Below are 20,531 nucleotides of genomic sequence, written 5' to 3'. Positions count from 1 at the left end.
TAGTGCCAGTTATTCACAACACTATCTAACGTCGAATCTATCGTCTGACCAATGATAACATGAAAACTGTCACTGTAAAAGAAGTGAACTCAAACAAAGACCTATGCAATGGTCTTATACGTAAACAGCTCTAAATATGTTGGACAGTGTTGAGAGAGGTGATCTAGAACTAGAACTCACCGGTATAAGCAGATGGTTTCCATCAATGCCTTTGGTTCCGGAGGGGTTCAGATGAATGATCAACTTTATTATCTAAGCCTGGCGTGAAAGGGTGATGAAGGCCATATGGGAGAACATCCAGTACAGTCCAACCTTTACCTTTATTGATGTTTGAAACAAGTGTATGTGGAAATGTATCACTCTCTGAGATATCTCTGTTAGGTGAATTGATATGTTCAAATTAAGTTTAATGCTACATGGACACGAGAAGGACAGAGAGATGAATCAGGTTGTGATTTTACACACATCAAACAGATTTGAGTAGAAAAAAAAGATCCACATCTTCCACAGCAGTCTGAGTCCTGAGTGGGTTGGATATGAGCTGTTTGTGTAGGCACGCTTCTAGCAGATTTCAGCTTTATCTGATCTCAGAAAAATCTGATCAGAAAGAGCTGGAAAGGGCAGAAAGATTTCAAACTCTTCTGTGTCACCTCTATCATGCATTGGCAAACATTGCAAAACCATGTAAAGATATTTAATTTTGTGTTAGTCAGTTACAATATTTTACATTTTAGTGATATAGTTATAAAACAAAGTGTTGCCCGAAGGACAATTTATCAGTTGTGAAATAGTGCTCCTCTTGTCTCCAATTTCCAATTTAAGTTCAACTGAAGATCTCAAAATATTCTTGTTTTTCTTCTCAAACTGTTCTTATCTCGGCTTATTTCTCCTCTGGGTCCCTTTGGAGAAACAGGTGAGCTCTCATTTCAATTTTTGCGAACTTGGTTGTTGGAAGCACTGAGTGAAGTTGACCCAGTCAGGTAGAATCAAACCCCAAAGCTTGAAATTGGATGCGTGTGCAGATTTCTCAAGAGAGTCTAGTCCATGACTGACCTCTGCATGTGGTCATATCTCTTTCCTCAGGACCACTCGCACGCTCTGGAACATCCTGCCCACGGACTCACCCAGGGGGTCACAGAGCGTGCGCACCCCGTGCCCGTACACTCGGCCCAGGCACTGCCACTCTACGAGGCAGCTGTGGGCGCAGGGACCCACCAGCCACACGTGGCCGAACGACAGCGTGGCAAAGAGCACGCCCCACAGCAGTGCCAGGGGCACGCCCAGGAGTGCCGACAGCAGCCGGTAGCACCAGTATTTGGACACGGTGAAGGCGCTGTAGCTGGCCTTCCAAACGCCATCCAGGCTGCGGGTCCCGTCCGGCTCGGCAATGACATCCTCAAAGTCCACCTGGGAGGGATTGAGAGACAGAGGTCAGTTCCTGGAGCCAGAGGTGGATAACCCTGGCTACAGAAAGTCATTCCTATTCCTCATTTCCTCATTTCCTATTCAGAGAGTAAAGTCCCTCCTGAATTAGCTCATATAGCATCAAACCAGCATCATATAGCTGGCTGACCAGCTGTACTAATTGGAATTAAAATGAGAATTTAGTGAATGACTGGAACAAATACTGTATATGGTAGGTCATCTGTCTGGAGCTTAAAGACACTTCAGCATGCCAGCAATCCCCAGAGAGTATAATTGCTCATTAAATGCACTGCATATACAGTATATACTCGCTGTGCTCTAGTTGCTGGGAATCTCAGGATGTGTGAAATGTAAATGCGGAGGGTTTAGGAAGAGTCATGACACGATGCACACTGTTATGCTTGGTCTCCTCACACCCCCAGAGAGAGGCTAGAGAGTTCCCGACTACCACTGACACAGCAAAGAGAGCGCGCTGTTAGAGACACTACTGCTATTAAGAAAATGTCCAACAGCAGAAAAAAATAAAAATATGTCTCTTTACAAAACACTCAAAGTTAATATTTTCTGGTTATCTCAATAAGTCTCAGTTGCTATTCTTAACACGGCACCCTGGAGTTCAGAGCCAATCTAAATTTGGAACTCGGTGGTGTTTGACAAAAGATCCTAATCCTGCAAATGAGGCAACATCATAAACTCAAAGCTGACGTGCCGGATATGAGTTGTTCTCACTCTCATTTGGCTTCCATTACGCTCCCCTATCAGACAACTGTGGGCACATTTCATTTGGCTCGTTCACAGGATATGAATCTGACAGACAGAAATGGCAGATAGACCAGAATTGATGTTGCCAAGAGGCGAAGATCCCATGGCACCAGGGTAAACAGCCATTTGTCCCGTAATTAAATTTCTTTGTACGCTGTGAATGAGATTAACAGTGGTACCTCCAATGCCCTGTGTGCCAGTGTACGCGCCGCTCTGAGTCATAAAGACAATTGGTGCTGTGCTTTCCCTCCTCAAGGGGATGTCATCAATTATACACAGGATTTTTTTTTAATTCCGTGTGCTATTGGCTGGGGACTTCCAACAGTGGCTGATCAACAAGCAAGCCTAATTACAGTAATATTATACAGGATGCAATAGCCATTTTTAACACCGTTGTAAATACAAAAGATTAGGCAAAAGCTTTCAGGGTGGTCCTTAATTAATTTCTGTAATCTACAGTTTTAACTAAATCATACAAGCAAATGTTAGCAAATGTGTCTAAACTCTTTACTACCTAAGACACATGACTTCACCATCACTCCAATTCAGCCTTTTTTCCTGGCTGTGTGCCAGCATTTGAGCTTCTCATGATGGACCAAGATTATCTGACATCATGCACAAGTGGGTAATCCCGGGTTCAGAGAGTAAAAGTTTTACCACATATTCTGTTTTTAGCAGTGCACTTAACAGGCAATGTCACTCATCACTAGATCTACCTGGCTGTAGAGTTGTGCTAATCAAAAATCAGCTGGGTTAGTGAATGATTGGGACAAATATGTGGTGGGACTTTTACTTTGTAAAGCCAGGTCACCTACCTGGTAAGATGAACCACTTACCCTCACTGCCTCCTCGTTCAGGCCCTTGGGGTCTCTGTTGACCAGGTCAATCTCTCTGTTGAGGCTGCTCTCGATGGCCTCATTGTGGCCGTCGCTGCAGTCCGGGGCCATGCCTTTGGTCTGGATCATAGCTGGAGAGATGGATGGATGGGTGGATGGATGGATATTGCTCCTGCAGTGATTATGTGGAATGAGGATATGAGGACGGGAGACGGCAGGTGATGTGACAGCCCTTGTGTTGACAGACAGTCGGTTAGTGAGTCAGATTGAGAGAGAGAGAGAGAGAGAGAGAGAGAGAGAGAGAGAGAGAGAGAGAGAGAGAGAGAGAGTCTGTCTTTGTGCCAGAAAAAGACTGTAAGGGAAAGGAGATAGACGGAGAGAGAGAGTGAGAGAGAGAGAGAGAGAGAAATAGAAACTGTCTATCTGTGTGCCAGAAAAAATCTGAGACTGAAAGAGATAAGAGAGAGAGAGAGAGAGAGAGAGATACTCCAGGAATGCTGGTAAACCAGCTGTCCTCACAGATAGACTGACTGGTGTATCCATCAGATGGTATACAGTAACAGTCCCTTGGCACTGACCCTTCACATGTACACGCAAACACACACACACACACACACACATGCAAAACCACACACACACACACACACACACACGTGCACGCAAAACCACACACACACACACACACACACACACATGCAAACCCCCCACCCCCCCCACACACACACACACACACACACACACACGCATGTCAGAACTTGCACATAGATCCTAAGTGTTTCCTAAAAGGGAAAGCAGGTCTGTGTTGCATTTCTCGCTGACCTGCGAGCCAGTGGCTCTAATTACTGCTGTCATACAGCCCCAGCAGCAGCCTCGGGAGTCCAGACAGATCAGTCCCAGACCTACGGATACAAACGACCAAACACAGAACTCCAGCCCAGGAAATTAACGCTCTCTACTCTACAGTCCTTACAGTTGGACTCTCTTATTGGTATCACAATTTTCCAATCCAAGTGAAATTAAAAACAGAAAACTCTGATGTAAAACAATTACTTTGTTCTACTTCAAATGTGAATGTGCCTTCTTATTAATGTTGTATAACATATTGTTTCTTCTGTCATGCTTTTCTTTACTGTCAGATTCTTTGAAAAGCTTATCTACATTCTTTACTTCATTTTAAGTCAAAGCCAGAAATATGTTTTTCCCAGAAACTTCACACCACCCACAATTTCTGAATTTGAAGGAGCAACACAGGAGTCCTGGTCCACCTAATTTAACGGCAAGAGGCTGTGCGTCTGGCTGTGACTGATAAATACAGTTCTTTATGTATTTATTTATTTCACTGTTCTCACCGGATAGGGAAATCTCCGGAGCAGCACACCATGTGTCAGACTGCACTGCATGAGCCCTTTGTGTGTGTTTGTGAGTAAGTCTGTGTGTGTGTGTGTGTGTGCGTGTGTGTGCATGCGCACACACATGCGTGTCTCTGTGTGTGTGTGTGTGTGTGTGTGTGTGTGTGTGTGTGTGTGCATTTGTATGTGTGTGTGTGCCTGCGTTCCCCTACAAAGCAACCAGAGAGGACTCTTAGATTAATTGTGGGTATATATAGCAGCTTGATACCCCCTTGAGCCTGGAGGGAAGGTTAGACTGAGGTTTATATTCATCACATATACAAGTCAAAAAGGGTTTTCCCTCTGAAAGGTGAGAAAGCACAAGAACACTGTGTGTGTGTGTGCGCGTGTGTGTGTGTGTGACAGAGAGAGGGGAAGCTTGATTTGTGAAAGGAAGATGTGTATAGAGAGAGAGTAGGAAAGAAAAGATTTATGGGTAGAGAGAGAAAGGGGTTGCAAGGAGAGGGGGAACAGAGTCAGACAAAAAGAGAGACTGTCAATAGCAACCACAGGACAAAAGTAATCCATGCATGCCAATGCCAGCACCAAGTCAATACTGGTCTACATCACAGAAACAGTTAGAATGGTTGGCATGGTGTACTTGTCTTCAATCTAGCATGGCAGCAACCATTATTTTATTGTTATTCATAAGGCACTTTGGGTCTGCAAATCCAATTTGACATTACCGTCAATTCTCTAAGTCAAACCGACGTGTTTTAGCTGCATTGCTTTCTTATTCAGCCGATCTCCTCTTCAAAAGATGGATGACGTGTCAGATTATACAATCTCAAAGTGTGCAGACAATACTGAGGCCAGACTGAGACAGCCCTGAGCGGAGGAGGGAGGGGTGTGGTGTGTGGGGGGGGGGGGGGGCTGACAGGTCTGCTGACTGATGCTTGGGGTTTGGCTTGAGATGGGAACTGTATGAAATATGACACAAGCGTTCAGAGCTGTGGTGTATCAGCAAAGTTTTGCAAGGGGGGAGGGGTTTCAAACCTAGAGCTTCTTTTTACTGTTGACATTAAGAATATCAAAAAATATATATTTTGAATGCACATTTTGGAGTTAGCTTTCATTCAGGTAGCTGGCTTTAACTTTTCTGATATCTAACATAACCCATAAGAAAGGAGGCTTGAAACAAAATTGGACGCCCTGTATTAAGACAACATCGCCTGTCTGAATGAACCAATAAGAAAATGTAAATAAAAGAAGCCAGTGGTAAAAGGGAATTAAAAAGAAATGCCAATCAGCACAGCCACCAGTCAGAAAAGATTAAGCTTTAAGCACACAGTCAACACATCCCATAACGCCATAGTCATTATTCAGTCCCACACAGTCAACACATCCAATAATGCCATAGTCATTATTCAGTCCAACATCCACAAGCAGAGCATGGGGAGAGTGGGTGCAAAATCTCATTCACAGACAGATTACAAATATAAATTTGCATGTCTTCCTTCCCAGCGTCTTTAAAAAATATATATTGAATGTCCATTCATCAACTTCCTTTCCACCTCCAAGGTGAAAATAGGAAACGACATGTCTTCTCACTGGTAGGTGTATTCCCACTATATGTCTCTCTCGATTGGAAAATGCAAACACACATTCGTCTCTGAATGGTGGACTCCATAGTCCATAGTCCACCATGTCACTGCTGCCCCTGGCGAACACTTATGCTGTTGAAGCACCCAGCAGCGCTCTGGAAGAACGGGAGGACGAAGGTGTCCAGCATGCTGCTCCACAGTGTCTGCAGCCAGCCTGTATTCAGAAGGGTTATCTTCACGCATGGAGTCAGAAGCCTGGACACACAAAAAAAAAGTGTTCACTTTAAAACGGGGGCATTGCTGTAAAATAGCTACCACAGCACGGCAAAAGACACTCCAAAAACCTGAAGCTTTTAGGGTTGCACTTGATGCATAAACTTCCACAGTAAAGGAACCTTGGGGCAGCCGTGGCCTACTGGTTAGCGCTTTGGACTTGTAACCAGGGGGTTGCCGGTTCGAACCCTGACCAGTAGGCACGGCTGAAGTGCCCTTGAGCAAGGCACATAACCCCTCACTGCTCCCCGAGCGCCGCTGTTGTTGCAGGCAGCTCACTGCACCGGGATTAGTGTGTGCTTCACCTCACTGTGTGCTGAGTGTGTTTCACTAATTCACGGATTGGGATAAATGCAGAGACCAAATTTCCCTCATGGGATCAAAAGAGTAAACATACTTATACCTTCAAGAAAGCGATACAGGAACTTCTCTACTCATTTGCCCACAACAGCTCAGGCTTGTTTGTGTCTGATTTTGCTGACTGTAGAACAGAGTTCCTGAGGGTGTCCCTCTGATGCCCGCACCCGGTGAAAAAAATAAATATGATGGGTCATTTGTAACCACAGGAAAAAGCGCAGACCATTGAGGCCAAATCCTGCCCCAGATAATCCATCAGGTTTGACATATGAAACTGAGTGGTTTAGGTACTCACCGAAAGTAATGAAATCCATAAATCCATGCATTTAAACAATGATTCTGCAGTGTTATGGAAACATACTGCAGGTATTGCCCAAAGATTTAGAGGTTTAGGGAATTAGAACCCCCAGTTGGGGCTTGGCTGATATAATGCATTTCACATCACTAGCAAATATGCAAAAGAAGGAAAAAAAAAAATAGATTAACAAGAGCAGAGACTCCCTCAGCATTTGCCATCTGGGCATGGAAATGGCTCTCAACTGCCAGCGGGTAATTGGGAACTATGCAAATTAAGGGTAGGCTATAGGCTAAATGATTATTGGGAACTGTGCAAATTAAGGATAGGCTATAGGCTAAATGATTATTGGGAACTGTGCAAATTAAGGATAGGCTATAGGCTAAATGATTATTGGGAACTGTGCAAATTAAGGGTAGGCTATAGGCTAAATGATTATTGGGAACTGTGCAAATGAAGGGTAGGCTATAGGCTAAATGATTATTGGGAACTGTGCAAATTAAGGGTAGGCTATAGGCTAAATGATTATTGGGAACTGTGCAAATTAAGGGTAGGCTATAGGCTAAATGATTATTGGGAACTGTGCAAATTAAGGGTAGGCTATAGGCTAAGTGATTATTGGGAACTATGCAAATTAAGGGTAGGCTATAGGCTAAATGATTATTGGGAACTATGCAAATTAAGGGTAGGCTATAGGCTAAATTATTAGGGAAACAATCTTTCCTCTGCTGATTGGGGGAGGGAGGGGACTCACTCACCAGATGTGGAAGCAGCTGAGGACTCCGAACAGCATGCCGGCGATGAGTGAGACTGGCACGGCCAGCAACACAGTTACGATCCGGTAAAACCACACTCTGGACACCTCGAACAAGGCATTGCTCCAGATCCAAATACGGTCTCCGCTACGAACAGATTCAGGTTCGGCGATCACGTCTTCGAAGGTTACCTGATAGTAAAGGAAGCATAGACAATTTATGAAGTGTCTATAAAAAGGCATATGAAAATGACAGTAATGCTCATTTTGAGAACAACTCGCTTACTTTAGACTTGTTTCGGAGCTAATGGAAACTAAATCTGAGCCTCACCTTCATATTGTGTTTGATTGGCTTAGCATGTTTTGAACACAGCAACACTAATTGTTCTGACCCTAGGGTTAATTAAAAACAGATTCCTATGTAGTTGGCTCCAGAGACATACTTGGCTATTGTATAAAATGTAGCTTAGTGTCTGTAAGCCTAAATGTGGATGTGACACTAAAAGACAGACATGTAAGGTTGGCATTTGAGTCAACATTGTGTTCACATTGAAAATGATGCAGACAGCATGCACCTTTACTTACTGCTTGTGTCTGCCTAGTGCCTAGCATAATCACACTAACAAAATGTAGCTTTGCTGTCATGATGTCATGCCATCCTAGAGCTCTGAAAACAAAACCTGCACTTGCAATCTATGGTCAGCAGAGGGCAGTAGAGGTGAAAGAAAGAGGCGGCCCTGAAGTACAGTAGGCCTCCCAGCAACATCCAACAAAACATTTCTAAAGGTTGTTTCCTCAAATACAATCTCACCAACAGAGAGCTTCCCACTGGCAGCTGCTTCATCTGCTCTTACTCCAAACTCAAATGACTCTCTAGAGTGTGAGTGACTCAACTCTACATACTTACTTGCTCATTTTGGCTGACGCGTTTAATCCAAAGTGACTTTCATGACTCATTTATTTCATGGGCTTGTCTACCCAGAGAAACTTTGGGTAAACTATTTTGCTGAAGGCCACAACGGTGGCAGCGATCAAACTAGTTTTTCTGGCTACTGCATACTAGCCTAGCTCCTGATCCACTACGCTACCACTGAACAGTAGGCTATCTACTGTTTTGCTCCCTCCCTACGTCTTGCCCTCTATGCCTCACATGGACGGATTATGAACAACCCAGTTGTATTAAGGGGCCCCCCACTAATTGTCGCATATGTGGGAAGAGGGGTTTGGGGGTCCTACCCTAGAATTTTTTTAATTTGTATGATGTGATTTCCTGTTTTCTGGTGCATTTTGGGGATGGCCAATACTTTAATGCAATCAGATTCATAGCCTACATCCTGATTTGTTGATATTGAGTCAATGATTCCATGCAAAGGCTTGGGCTTCAGGGCCCCCTGACCCCTTGGGCCCCAGGGCCTGGGCCCGGTAGGCCCGTGCAGTAATCCATCCCTGACGCCTCAGACATGCTTTAGGCCTACTGCAGGGTTTTTCCAAACTTTTCTCAGATTAGGTCTCATGAACATACTGGTGGGCCAGCTTTTTGATTTTAGTTTTACATGTACTGTAGGCTATTGTCTTTCATCTTAAGTGTACTGGTAGCCTAGCCTGACGTAGTCATACTCAATTCTAGTCAGAATATGAGTCTGATACTGCTCCATTGGGACATAATTATGGGGCGTGTTTCAACCGATATAGGGGGGGAATGCCTTTGCACTCAATTGGATAGACCTAACCAATCAGAGCAACGAAATAGCTTACCGTGAGGTGTAGAAAACACACGAACCATCCTTCTTCTCCACAAATGCCTTAACATTGTTTTCTGGTCTTTTGTAAAAGTTAGTGCCATCAGTAACTGCTAGCTGATATGCTAGCCTACAAACATGTTAAACAGCTGGAAAAGGCTGTCGCAAATCCCTCAAACAGGTGGTCAATCAAAGATTTCAAACAAACGAGGGAACATGTCGCAATGCAATAGCGCTGCTGTTTTCCCTTGATGAAAGTGAAACCACGAGTTTTCCCACATCTCAACTTTGGCCAACGTTTTCAGAAATAATCGTTTTCAGTGATAAAACCTCATTAAATAATATGCATTTTCCATATGGGGTCTTAAAAGCCATGTATCCTTCTAGCCACAGCTTTTTGATAAGCCTAATCTAACCGTGCTCAGATGACGTGATAGACCAGGGGCTGTTGCTCACCTGTCCATCATCGTAAAGCCCGATTTGATTGGTCCACCCGATCTAGGGCGAGCATACTTGCACGACAATGAAGCAATGCCAGACCGAACTTCCCGACCTCAAATGTGGGCGGGACTACGTTCGGAATGGCACCCAGGCTACTGGTAGCCTATACTAGGCTGACCGGTGAATTTCCTTGCAAAATAATTCAGTATAGCCATCGGCTAATAGTATCAGCTAGGCTACTTTGTGTGTTTACCATGTGTTAGCCCACCAGAGTGATAAACCTTTGTGTTTAAGGTGAAAATGAGTCACCGACTGACAACCGGTCACACCAGGTTTGTTTCCCACCATTTAGAGTCTGCAGGGCCGGCTCTAAGCAGGGGCCAGGGTGGGCTAGACTGTAGCACTGTTAGCTGCCTGACTGCTCTAGCTGTTGGCAGGGATGGGCACAAATACATCAAAATGTATTTTAAAATAAAACTTCAAACAGCCTAATTTTTAGTGTATCAAAATAAACTAGCCGAAATACATTAGCCACACCATTTATAAAAATACTGTATTTTCGTATTTTGAAAAGTAGGCCTACTAAAAATACTGTTTAAAGGGAGCATGATATCACTTTGCAAACCTTCCATATCTGTCTAATCATCAGTACACTGACTCTGTTTAAGTGGACAACAGCTTTTCTCTGCCTACGAGACATGCCATAACCTGCAAACAGTCAACAGATCAACTATCATGCTGACCTGCCTGTTACATCTCATAGCGTAAATATTGTATCAGAGATCGTGCACTTAAAAAGTCACAACTGAACTTGTCAAGCGGTACAGACAAGTCTCTGATATTGTCAATGCACGCCCACCGAAGTGCAACTGGTCCCATGCATTCCGACTGGATGATTAAAGATCTCAAGAAACTTGAGTTTGGTATGAGAGGGAGTGTATTGTGTGTGTGAGCAACCTACTGTACAGTATAAGTTACTCATCTTGCACTGGATAATCTTCCTGAATCTCAATATTATGAACACAACAAGTCTGGGCAAATAAGTCAGCACCAGTCAGAGGCTACATTCATTGTTTTGAACTTTTATGATGTCATCACATCACCAAAAGTATATACAGTATTTTTAAACCACAAAAGTACACCTACAGTGTTAAGTATTGTGATACAAAATACAAAGCCATTTTCAATTTGACCGCTTTGCTATATTGCCCACCCAAAATTTCGACCAGCCCAACCAAATATAGTAGGCTAAAACCAACCCCGAGAGTCTGACATTTTGGATAAAAGTGTCTGCTAAATATCAGTCAACTTTAAAATGCTCCAATTTAAGACATCTAATTTAACAATGATGTTTAGCTGTTGAGTCAACGTGTATTGTGATTATTTTACTTTTGACATATTTGTACTTTTTACAAATACAATGGGATATTAAACCTTACGACATCCAGTAGGCTAGAGAAAGTTCTCTACAGAACCGTTTTGTTCTTACAACACCTTTACAGAGACCAGAAGTCATATTGGACATGGTGAACTAGGGGCTAAAAACCATCTGCACATACCTGGACATTGTTGCATTAGTAAGCTTTCAGTGAATCAGTTTGACTATTGAAGATGGACTCAGAAACGAAATCGGACTAAATGTTCCTTTCTACCTTTAGGCACTCATTCATCTGCTGTGGGTCCCTCTCATTGATCAGGGGCCTGGTGTCACTCTGGGTGGAGATTTCATCTTCCTCCTCGTCCTCTTCCTCCTCCAGGACTGTCTCCAGAGGCATCTTCCAGCTCAGCTGCTGCAACTGCTGTGGTTGTGTCTGCTGTGGCTCGTCCATATCCCCCAGGTCAATGTCCACCTCTTCATGGTCCATTCCATGCATCATGGTGTCCCACACACACTTTCACACTCAACCACAGTAGAGAGAGAGAGAGAGAGAGAGGGAGGAGTGGAGGGATAGAGTGATAGGGAGAGAGGGGGGAAGGGGGGTAGCAAGAGAGCAGAGGAAAAGGGTGAGAAAAGCGAGAGGAACTAGCAAATTAGCAAAGCCAACGTCCACACACTGCCCCTCAGTCTTTTCTCAATGCCGCATATTCACTTGATCCTGTCTAGTGCTCCCACCAACTCACATACACACAGACACATACTCACACAGTCTGAGGTTGACAGCCTAAACCCTGGTTGGGCAGGCACTGCTTTGCTGTGAGTTATATTGGGAAACAGACCGTGCCCCGACTGGAATTTCCGAACCCCTGCTCGCTTGCAAGGGTGGATCATAGACCCCCCCCCCCCCCCCCGGCCCTCCGCTCCAATACAGACGTTATTAATATCTTAAGGGCCGAGCTCCACATGTGCTCCGTAAATACTCTCTCACTCCTGGGAGAGGCACTGAGCCGAGCAGATGGGCCAAGCGAGGAGAGCAGCAGCACACAGTCATGTCAAGTCAAGTTAGGAGACCCTCAGGGAAGAGGAGCCTCTCAACTCATACGAGCGGGAAGCCTGAGAATGCCTTCCACTGCTACTGGCTGAGGGCAGGTGTGAATGCTCTACTGGCTGAGGGCAGGTGTGAATCCTGCTTGAGAGCAGTCCGGACGTGGCCCTGTTCATGAAAGAGGGTGGCCTGAAGGGGTTCTATTGGGGAAGACTGATGTGTATCATTAACAAACACTGTGGCCTTTGCATTGCTGGTCTGTTGAAATATATGGCTATGGCATTCTGTGATAACAGGTGCTAAGAAAGCAAAGCAACAGTTAAACTAGCAAACATACCGTGTGACAGTGCACTGATACAGAGGCGCCACCTTCTGGCCAACACCATTTTCAAGGTCTAAGGTTTTTGTTCCATCCTGTACACAAAAGTAGCCTATCTTTGGACTGGGTATGTTAAGACTATGGTGTGTGGTTGCCAGTTTCAACACTTATGTCTGGACTATATAAACATTTCCTGGCATTTCCTCATTACAGGGACTTAACTCAGATAATAACGGTTCTCATTCATGTAAATACCTGCTCCCCTTAGTCAGGTGAGATGTTGAGATCTTGAGATATTTGTACAATGTTTGAATCAGCAATTGAGCTTTTGTTAAATTTATGGTTTTAAGGAGTTTCAAAGAATGCAGAGTTTTCGTACATTAACTGAGGGGTTTCAATCCCTAAGCTTGTAGTTCTAGGAATACTTAATTACTGAAATTGCAGGCTGTCAATGTGTTATATATTAACAGATCCTGTGCACAAATACAGAGGCTGACATCAGCAACCGGGCTCTCTTTTGAATTCCTCTCCCACTGAGAAATCCTGGAAATGTACTGGGCAGCAGAAGCACTGAGTCGGAAGGCTGATCTGTGTACAGAGTCAGTGGACTACGTCAGCCCAACTCTCTGCCAGTCAGCACAGTGTCAAGTGCACTGTCCCAGCAGGGCTTTCACTGTCTACCTTCCACTGTCCCCAACCTTTGGATCCATTAAAGGATAATCCACATGATGTCCATGAGTAAGAGATGGCAGCCAGTCAGCGGCCCATTAAAACATCTGTTTCCAATGAAAAAGCCAAGAGCCAAGCCAAGACATTTTGTACAATTTTAATGTTATTTTAAAGATGTATTAAAGTTGTATGTTCTATATATGGCAGCACATATTGTTTCATATATCCAGGATTATTCAGGACAACAAGCACCACAGAAACCCATGTCCTTGAAATGTGTGGCCTATTTATTTCAATGTTTCATTGTTTAAATAATTATAAAAACTTTTAGTATACCGTTTCATGGTGCCTGTCTGTTTGAATGTCTGTGTAACACAGAGGGAAAGATAAATAAAGGGGGAGAACAGAGTGTACAATAACAGAGCCATATAAAGGTAGAGTTGCGACAACTCCATTGACGCTAATGTTCCATTTTTTTCCAACAATGGCAGCTAATGGAAGCCTCAAATAGTTCCCGGAAGTTAAAGCAACACCAAAGAGTTTTTTGTACCTTAAAATAATGTTTCCAAAATCGTTTCAGTGGTTCATCAACTTGTAACAGGGTGAACAGCACTTCTGCAGTCGCTTTGCGGCCCTCTATCGGCTATAACCGCACTATGTAAGTTTGCCAGATCGGGTAGCGCATCAGTAAGTTGATGGAATGAGACATAAGAAACTACAAATTTGACTTGCATCTGATGTCGCAATACATCGTACTTTCATAAATCATGCAACATATTCTACCTTGTCTGTGGACATTGTTATTTGCCTAGCCGGTGCTGGATAAACAAATAGCGTGCGTGCGACAGAGGGAAAGTTCTTTGGTGTTGCTTTAACAATTAATAATAGCAGCAGTGCAGTTACAGCAGTATAGACTGTTTGTAGCCAACATTTCCTACTCAGATTTACATTATTGCCTCATCCGAATAATAATAATAATAATAATAACAGTAATAACAGTAATAGTAGTAAAGTAATAGGTTATCAATAGCCTAATTATAATAATAAGCTTTTCTACTGCTCAGTTTTTATCAGTTCCTCATCAAATAAATTAAAAGAGGCTAAAAGCCCAATAAACGTGCCACACGTAGCCGAATATAACTGCCTATCCCATTTCAATTAGGCAGCACTAGGCTACACTGCGAACAGCTGTCATTAAGTTTTTGTGTTTAGTACAACTTTTATGAGGTGATGTTTCTTGGGCATTTAGGGGCCGTGCACACGACGCCGGTTTTTGTGAAACCGGTGAGGTTTTGTTAACGGTTACGCCTTGCATGTACACGACGCCGGCAGTTTAGGAGACTGAAACCGATAGCTTTTGAAACCGGCTTCCGAAGTGGGAACTTTTGACACCGCCGGCTAACTTTCGCCGTGTAGACGCCTGTAGGTGCGAAGCCGGCAACTTCATGACGACATAGCCCCACCTCTCAACTCAGCCACGGCACTCGACCTGACATGTTGCTTGTCAAAACAAACCAAACCATTTATTTATCATATTAAAATGTTTTTCTTTCCCCTGTCATGATTTATGTGCACAATGTAGCCTATCAGCCTTTAGTGGCTAAGTTAGAAGCACACGTTAGCTTAACTTAGTTAAACATTAGCTTACTGCATGTTAGTGTTTTCTCCAGTGGTGCTCAGACCTAATGCAATGCGTAGGCTAAGCATTTGAAATTTCACATAGCAGTCACATACCTTGAAAATGAACTTTATTAGTTTAACAGTTGAATTGAAAACTGAATTGTCTGTAGTCTCCTTATTTCATGACACGGCTTAACCGGAGCACTTAGGCCTATTAGACATTCTCTGGCTTAACAAACTGTTTCAACAATGTTTTCTTCATTCACGCGAAATTATCGTTAAGCTTCTGCACAGCGGCACCATCGACTGGTCTGGCATATGCACTACAGCACATTTAGCCGGTTACACCTCTGTGTGTAGACGCGAGGTTTTTTCTTGCCGGAGTCGTTAAAGGTGTGAAAGCGGTAAAAGCAGGGTTGCCAACTCTCACGCATCTGGCGTGACACTCACGCTTTCAGCACCAATCTCACGCTCTCACGCACACTCAAGAAATGTCACGCCAAATCCATTCTTTTTTTTTGCAATCCGTTCATTTTTTGTTGATGACTAGACTAGACCACAGCATTGTTTCTAAATGACAGGATACGAGTTTAAGGCATACATATGTCTAGACCAACAGCAGGTAGTTCTAATATCAGCCTACAACGTTCTCAGCGCAGTTTTCTCTGATTGTTGATTCGCTGACTGTTTAATCCGGTCCGCGACACCTTCACGGAACACGCTGCTATTTAGACATGAGGCAGACCGACATAAAGTGTGGCCGCCCATTCTTCTCTAGGAACTACTCGCGAAGTAGCCTCACAGACATCACATGAAATAACTTTTTCTCATCTTTTATAAGGTATAGCGGCTATTTGCTGCGATAAACGGTTCGCGAGAAAATTAACTTTCAAGAAATAATCATATTAGGGCGGCTATAGCTCTGCGCTCATTTCAATTCATATAGGAGGAATATTTCACAAACTTTTCGTTCCACACATGACAAACCGTAAACCAGAATAAACAGCACACCTTACCGAACACAAAGGTGTAATGCAATCCCCTGTACAATAAGCCGTTCCAGAGTAATCCGGTTTTGAAATGGTAGCAAATTTCTATATGGTCTCCAATTTTGGGCTTTAAGTGTCTTAAAACTGAGCTGTGCTTAAATACCTACATATGTGTAAATATTAAAATCAGAGAATATACAGCTCATGGCTAAGAGTCGATGTAGCCATAATGATTTGTTTTCACAAAATGCTAAGCATGCATGTATTTAAGTGTCTTAAAAAAGTGTGCTTATATTGGTCAATGCATAATTTCATAACAGGCCAAATAGAAAATAAATGTTAAATGTTAAATATAGCCTAGACATAATATTAAAATCAGATGATGTAGGATAGTATAGAGTTAGATAAAGTTGGATGGCTCCAGAACTCACACCAGTGGATTGGGTCTTAAAGGAGCCACACCACTTTTATGACTATAGTCTGTTGACCTTTAGATTTGTTATACTGGGCATGAAGGGCAGGCCAATTATGAGTTCTGTCCAACATTGATGGTAGGTTTAGAAAAAAAGTCAGCACATTTTAATCATATTGCAATAATACCAATAACCGTGATCATTTTGGTCATGATTTGTCATCAAATGTTCATACTGTATCTCTAGTGGCTGGTAGACTTTGGAATCCACCAGCCACAATGGTAGGTGGAAAAAAATATTTTAGGCTATTTCCATCCCTGATACATATGTACACTCATACACACATTCATAAGTCTCAATCTGTCCATTTCTTTCCACAAAACTTGCCAGAAGTCATCATTTTTCAATTTTTTCTACTGAGCTACTACCTTTTTCAGCTGGGCAGGGGGACCCTTTTCATGTCTGTGCATGCCCAGGGGCCCAGTGGCTCATAATCCTTCCATGCCACGGGGTTAAAACACTGGTCTTGTTTTCAAGTGCAATCAATAATTTAATTGTACATTTTGAAGAAACTTTTCCATTCTATTAGGTTTAAAAAAAAAAAAAAAAACACATAGTACATAGCAAAAAAGTCAGGAGACAGACATTTTTAAAATTAGGTTTAGGGAAAAATTTAACGCACACGCACTATGACTTCACAAAATCTCACTCCAGCCAAACACCCAAAGTTGGCAACCCTGGTAAAAGACAATCCACCCGGCGGTGTCGTGTAAACGGCCTCTTAGCTTTACCATCACGTCAAGTTGTAACATATATGCGCAATGCTCATCTAGGCTATGGATTTAAGTGGTTTAAAGGCAGCAAAAGTGGGATATAGTGCAACTGCTTCCCCAAAACAATTCCTCCATAACTGTGTATTTAATCGTTTGATATGTGGATAACTTTCAGTGGACTAAACAAAAGGTAGCTGCTAAAGATTTTGTTATCACAAGGCTAGCTGGTTCGTTATATGGCGAAGCATATAGCCAACTTTGTTTGCAGCAGTGAAGCTGAGTTTGTTGTTAACATTGATGGTAACGTAAACGTTTCTTCAGTTAGGAGCAGGACAATTTTTTTTTTATGTTGCATTCATTTTCATTGGCAAAAGCTAGCCTAATATGCATGAGAACCGATTTGAGGGAGCTGCAGCTGTTAGCATCAGCACGGTCATATTAACACAGCAGGCACTAGCCCAGTGAAGGATCGTGTTAACCCCAACCCCAGAAAGTTTCAAACCAAGCTTGCGCTTATATGATGCATGTTCACTGATCAAATTGCTATTTTCTGACAGGATTAGCACAACCATGCAGGTTCTCTGAATCTCAAGCTCTTTAGCCTAGCATCTTAGTGCTGTATTCACAGCACGGTGAATGACAACGGTGACAAAATGCTGTTGTTTATGAGTTTATAGCCTGGTTATTTATCAAGGACTATATCACGTTTTATATGTTATTATGATCACTCGCATTACCATGGGGTTAGGCTACTGTGTAGGTAATGCTACGGTTAACTTAACATGCCCACCATTACACATGGTCACTGGAGCTCCATGCGCTTTTGTAGGCTACACGCAAACACTGTACAGCTCTTCGAGTCACTATAGGAGGTAATTTTTTTTATAACGATAATTTAGATAGGCCTAGGCTACACTTATGGGGTGGGTGCTATTGCGTTTTCTAAAGAATCTTCCATCTTGGTTTTGTACAGAAATTTATATTAAGTGACACGTGATGGACATGTAAAAGGGAGAAAAAAAAGGTCACCCGTTAGCAGGCTACGGTCTGGAATTTAATTTAATATTGTTGTAATGGTAGGATAACTACACAGTTTACACAATAATTACACTGTGTTATAAATATTGTATATCAATGCATTTATTGGCTGTCAATTATCCAAAATTGTGGCTCTGTCTCTTATTGAACAGTATCTTATTTAATGCATTCTAATCACTGATCTATAAAGAACACATAGATCAGTGATTCTAATCCATTGTCAATCACTTCCGGGAAATTTTTGAAGTTTACATGAACCACGTGACCTTAACGAATTTTGAACACCCATTGTCGCAATTCTACCTTTATATGGCTCTGGGTCTACATCTGTTGTTGTGTCCATATGCTTGATGTAGCTGGAGACGTGGCGATACCCACGTGCTAATGGCTAATGTCTGTGTGTCTTCTAGGAGAGCAGAGGCGCCAGATGGCCTGGAGTGTTTGCGCTTGTGGCCTGAGGAAGACGGGGCCCACACTTGAACTTTGACCCTCTCCACCTCCTCTCTCTCTCACCCTCTCCCTAACAGTAGCCTACTCCTCCACTTCCTCTCTCACACACCCTCTCTCTTAGAGTAGCCTACTCCACCTCCCTCTCCCTAACAGTAGCCTACTACCTCCTCACCCTCTCCCTAACAGTAGCCTACTCCTCCACTTCCTCTCTCACTCACCCTCTCTCTTAGAGTAGCCTACTCCTCCGCCTCATCTCTCTCTCACCCTCTCCCTAACAGTAGCCTACTCCTCCACTTCCTCTCTCACTCACCCTCTCTCTTAGAGTAGCCTACTCCTCCACCTCCTCTCTCACTCACCCTCTCCCTAACAGTAGCCTACTCCTCCAATCATGAGGCTCGCATGAAGTTTGTGACTTTAGCAAAGTCCGGCGAGTCCCTCCACTCGGCGGCCATATGGCAACGCTTTTTGGGCACTCATCGGGCATCCATCTCGGCAGAAATGCGCGTGCGCAAGGCTTCACGACACCAATCTACTGCAATCTTGCTCCAGCGGCGAGATCACAACACATGATTGGCACGATGTCTTCACAACACACCACATGATTGGCTCAATGTATTCACATGTCAACGTTTTGCCGCGGAAGGGGTGTGATATGCGTAGACAACTGCCATATTGGCGTTACAAACTAAGCCCATGCATTTCTATGGAGGATTTTTTGAGTGCTGTGTCTCCTCATTAGAAAGTCTCTGGCTTTAGTCATAGGAAGGAAACCGTAAGGAACTGGACAGCACAGAAGAAAATCTTGTGAGATCATTGTGAAAACATAGGATTTAATTGATCAGACAAAATACTCTATTGACTGGTATTTTACAAATGACAGAAAACTGTGTTTTATCATTTTTCATCTTAACTTTATTACTTTCCTTATTTCTTTTTAATTTTTGGTTATATTCCATTTATTTAGTTTATTATGTAGTTTAAGAAGAGAAGTTGGAGTGATTACTATGCTAAAACTGGTTGATGAGTCCTAGCACACACAGAGCACTTGACACTGTTAATAAGACACTTAGGCATAATTAAATGACCCTGATCAGTCTAGCCCATGACAAAGGCATGAGCATTGACACGAGGAGAAAAGGAGGAAAAAAAATGGAATGAACACAATGACATACTGTACTGCTATATGAACATGCATCCAAGATACAGATGCACACCTGTGTGATGTGCTTATCAGATCCACACCTGTGTGATGTGCTTATTAGATTTCTAGCTTTATATAGTAAGTCTTACTTTTAAGTGATTTCAATGTTGAAACATGGACGTGTGAAATGGTAGTCTAATTATCCTATTCATATTAGTAGGCTACTCTTAATTTTTTTTTATACACATGCTAAATGTGGAGTTATGTCTTAATGTCCTTATGGGTTATTGCTGCCTCACTGGAGATCATTTTACATCATTTTCATCAGTGCTGATGATAATTGAATCACTTCATAATCTCCTGTCCTCATTTACCCCCCTCTGTGAGAAATGCCGCTTGAAGGCAAACCATATGTGCTGGACCAAACCCACAGCTCTTGCAGATTCCATCCGATTCTGTGAAATATTCCGTAATGCCTCATAGCATCATAGACTAACTCTACGCATAGGTAAAGTTGTTTGGGCATATTTTGAATGATAATAGGTGATCTATACGGTATTTACCTGATATTTAAGCAATCGAATGAGTTACTGTATACCATGAACCAGTGCATTGCTGGCACAATGCCCCCTTGCCTCGTATATTATTATTAGTTTTGCATAAGTTAATTTGATTTACTGCAGTCACAGTTCTGACCAAAGATTATAGAGCTCCAAACTAAAATCTTTGGTTCTGACAAATAATTGTATTCTTTCAACTTTCAACTCATGGTTGTTGAGCAGACCTTGGTTTATTCATTCCATTGGCATTTTACCAGCTGGTCATAAGTCTGAATTCTTTTAATTCTACGCTAAACATTAATGACTCTGGTAAAACTAAATT

The 20,531-nt window shown here is 42.8% G+C and overlaps 2 protein-coding genes across 2 annotated transcripts; both read right to left on the bottom strand.

Moving 5' to 3' along the window:
• Positions 1 to 882: 882 nt before the first annotated feature.
• On the bottom strand, positions 883 to 3,221 carry LOC143104418 (caveolin-3-like). The gene is made up of 2 exons (XM_076268470.1): positions 3,024 to 3,221; positions 883 to 1,407 (listed from the first exon to the last, which is right to left on the bottom strand). The coding sequence occupies exons 1-2, from the start codon at positions 3,150 to 3,152 to the stop codon at positions 1,066 to 1,068; spliced, it is 471 nt and encodes a 156-aa protein (XP_076124585.1). The 5' UTR covers positions 3,153 to 3,221; the 3' UTR covers positions 883 to 1,065.
• A 2,413-nt stretch (positions 3,222 to 5,634) lies between these two features.
• Positions 5,635 to 11,986, bottom strand: cav4a (caveolin 4a). Its single transcript, XM_076268103.1, has 3 exons — positions 11,467 to 11,986; positions 7,639 to 7,826; positions 5,635 to 6,210 (listed from the first exon to the last, which is right to left on the bottom strand). Exons 1-3 carry the CDS (start codon positions 11,689 to 11,691, stop codon positions 6,060 to 6,062), a joined length of 564 nt encoding a protein of 187 aa, XP_076124218.1. The 5' UTR covers positions 11,692 to 11,986; the 3' UTR covers positions 5,635 to 6,059.
• Positions 11,987 to 20,531: the final 8,545 nt, after the last annotated feature.

Source organism: Alosa pseudoharengus, unplaced genomic scaffold, assembly GCF_046254945.1.
Source record: "Alosa pseudoharengus isolate Yale_2024_CS ecotype anadromous, Long Island Sound unplaced genomic scaffold, YU_APseudo_1.1 YU_APseudo_1.1_scf_5, whole genome shotgun sequence".
Classification (NCBI taxonomy): Eukaryota; Metazoa; Chordata; class Actinopteri; order Clupeiformes; family Clupeidae; genus Alosa; species Alosa pseudoharengus.
This window is presented reverse-complemented; position numbering and strand designations above follow the sequence as displayed.

What these genes read in the sequence shown, in the direction of transcription:
- LOC143104418 (XM_076268470.1), bottom strand. Translation starts at nt 3,152, where the DNA reads ATGATCCAGACCAAAGGCATGGCCCCGGACTGCAGCGACGGCCACAAT. An exon ending in TGAACGAGGAGGCAGTGAGG is followed by an intron (nt 1,408 to 3,023) that starts GTAAGTGGTTCA and finishes AATCCCTCCCAG; the next exon opens with GTGGACTTTGAGGATGTCAT.
- cav4a (XM_076268103.1), bottom strand. Translation starts at nt 11,691, where the DNA reads ATGATGCATGGAATGGACCATGAAGAGGTGGACATTGACCTGGGGGAT. An exon ending in AGATGAATGAGTGCCTAAAG is followed by an intron (nt 7,827 to 11,466) that starts GTAGAAAGGAAC and finishes CTTTACTATCAG; the next exon opens with GTAACCTTCGAAGACGTGAT. An exon ending in CTCAGCTGCTTCCACATCTG is followed by an intron (nt 6,211 to 7,638) that starts GTGAGTGAGTCC and finishes TTGTGTGTCCAG; the next exon opens with GCTTCTGACTCCATGCGTGA.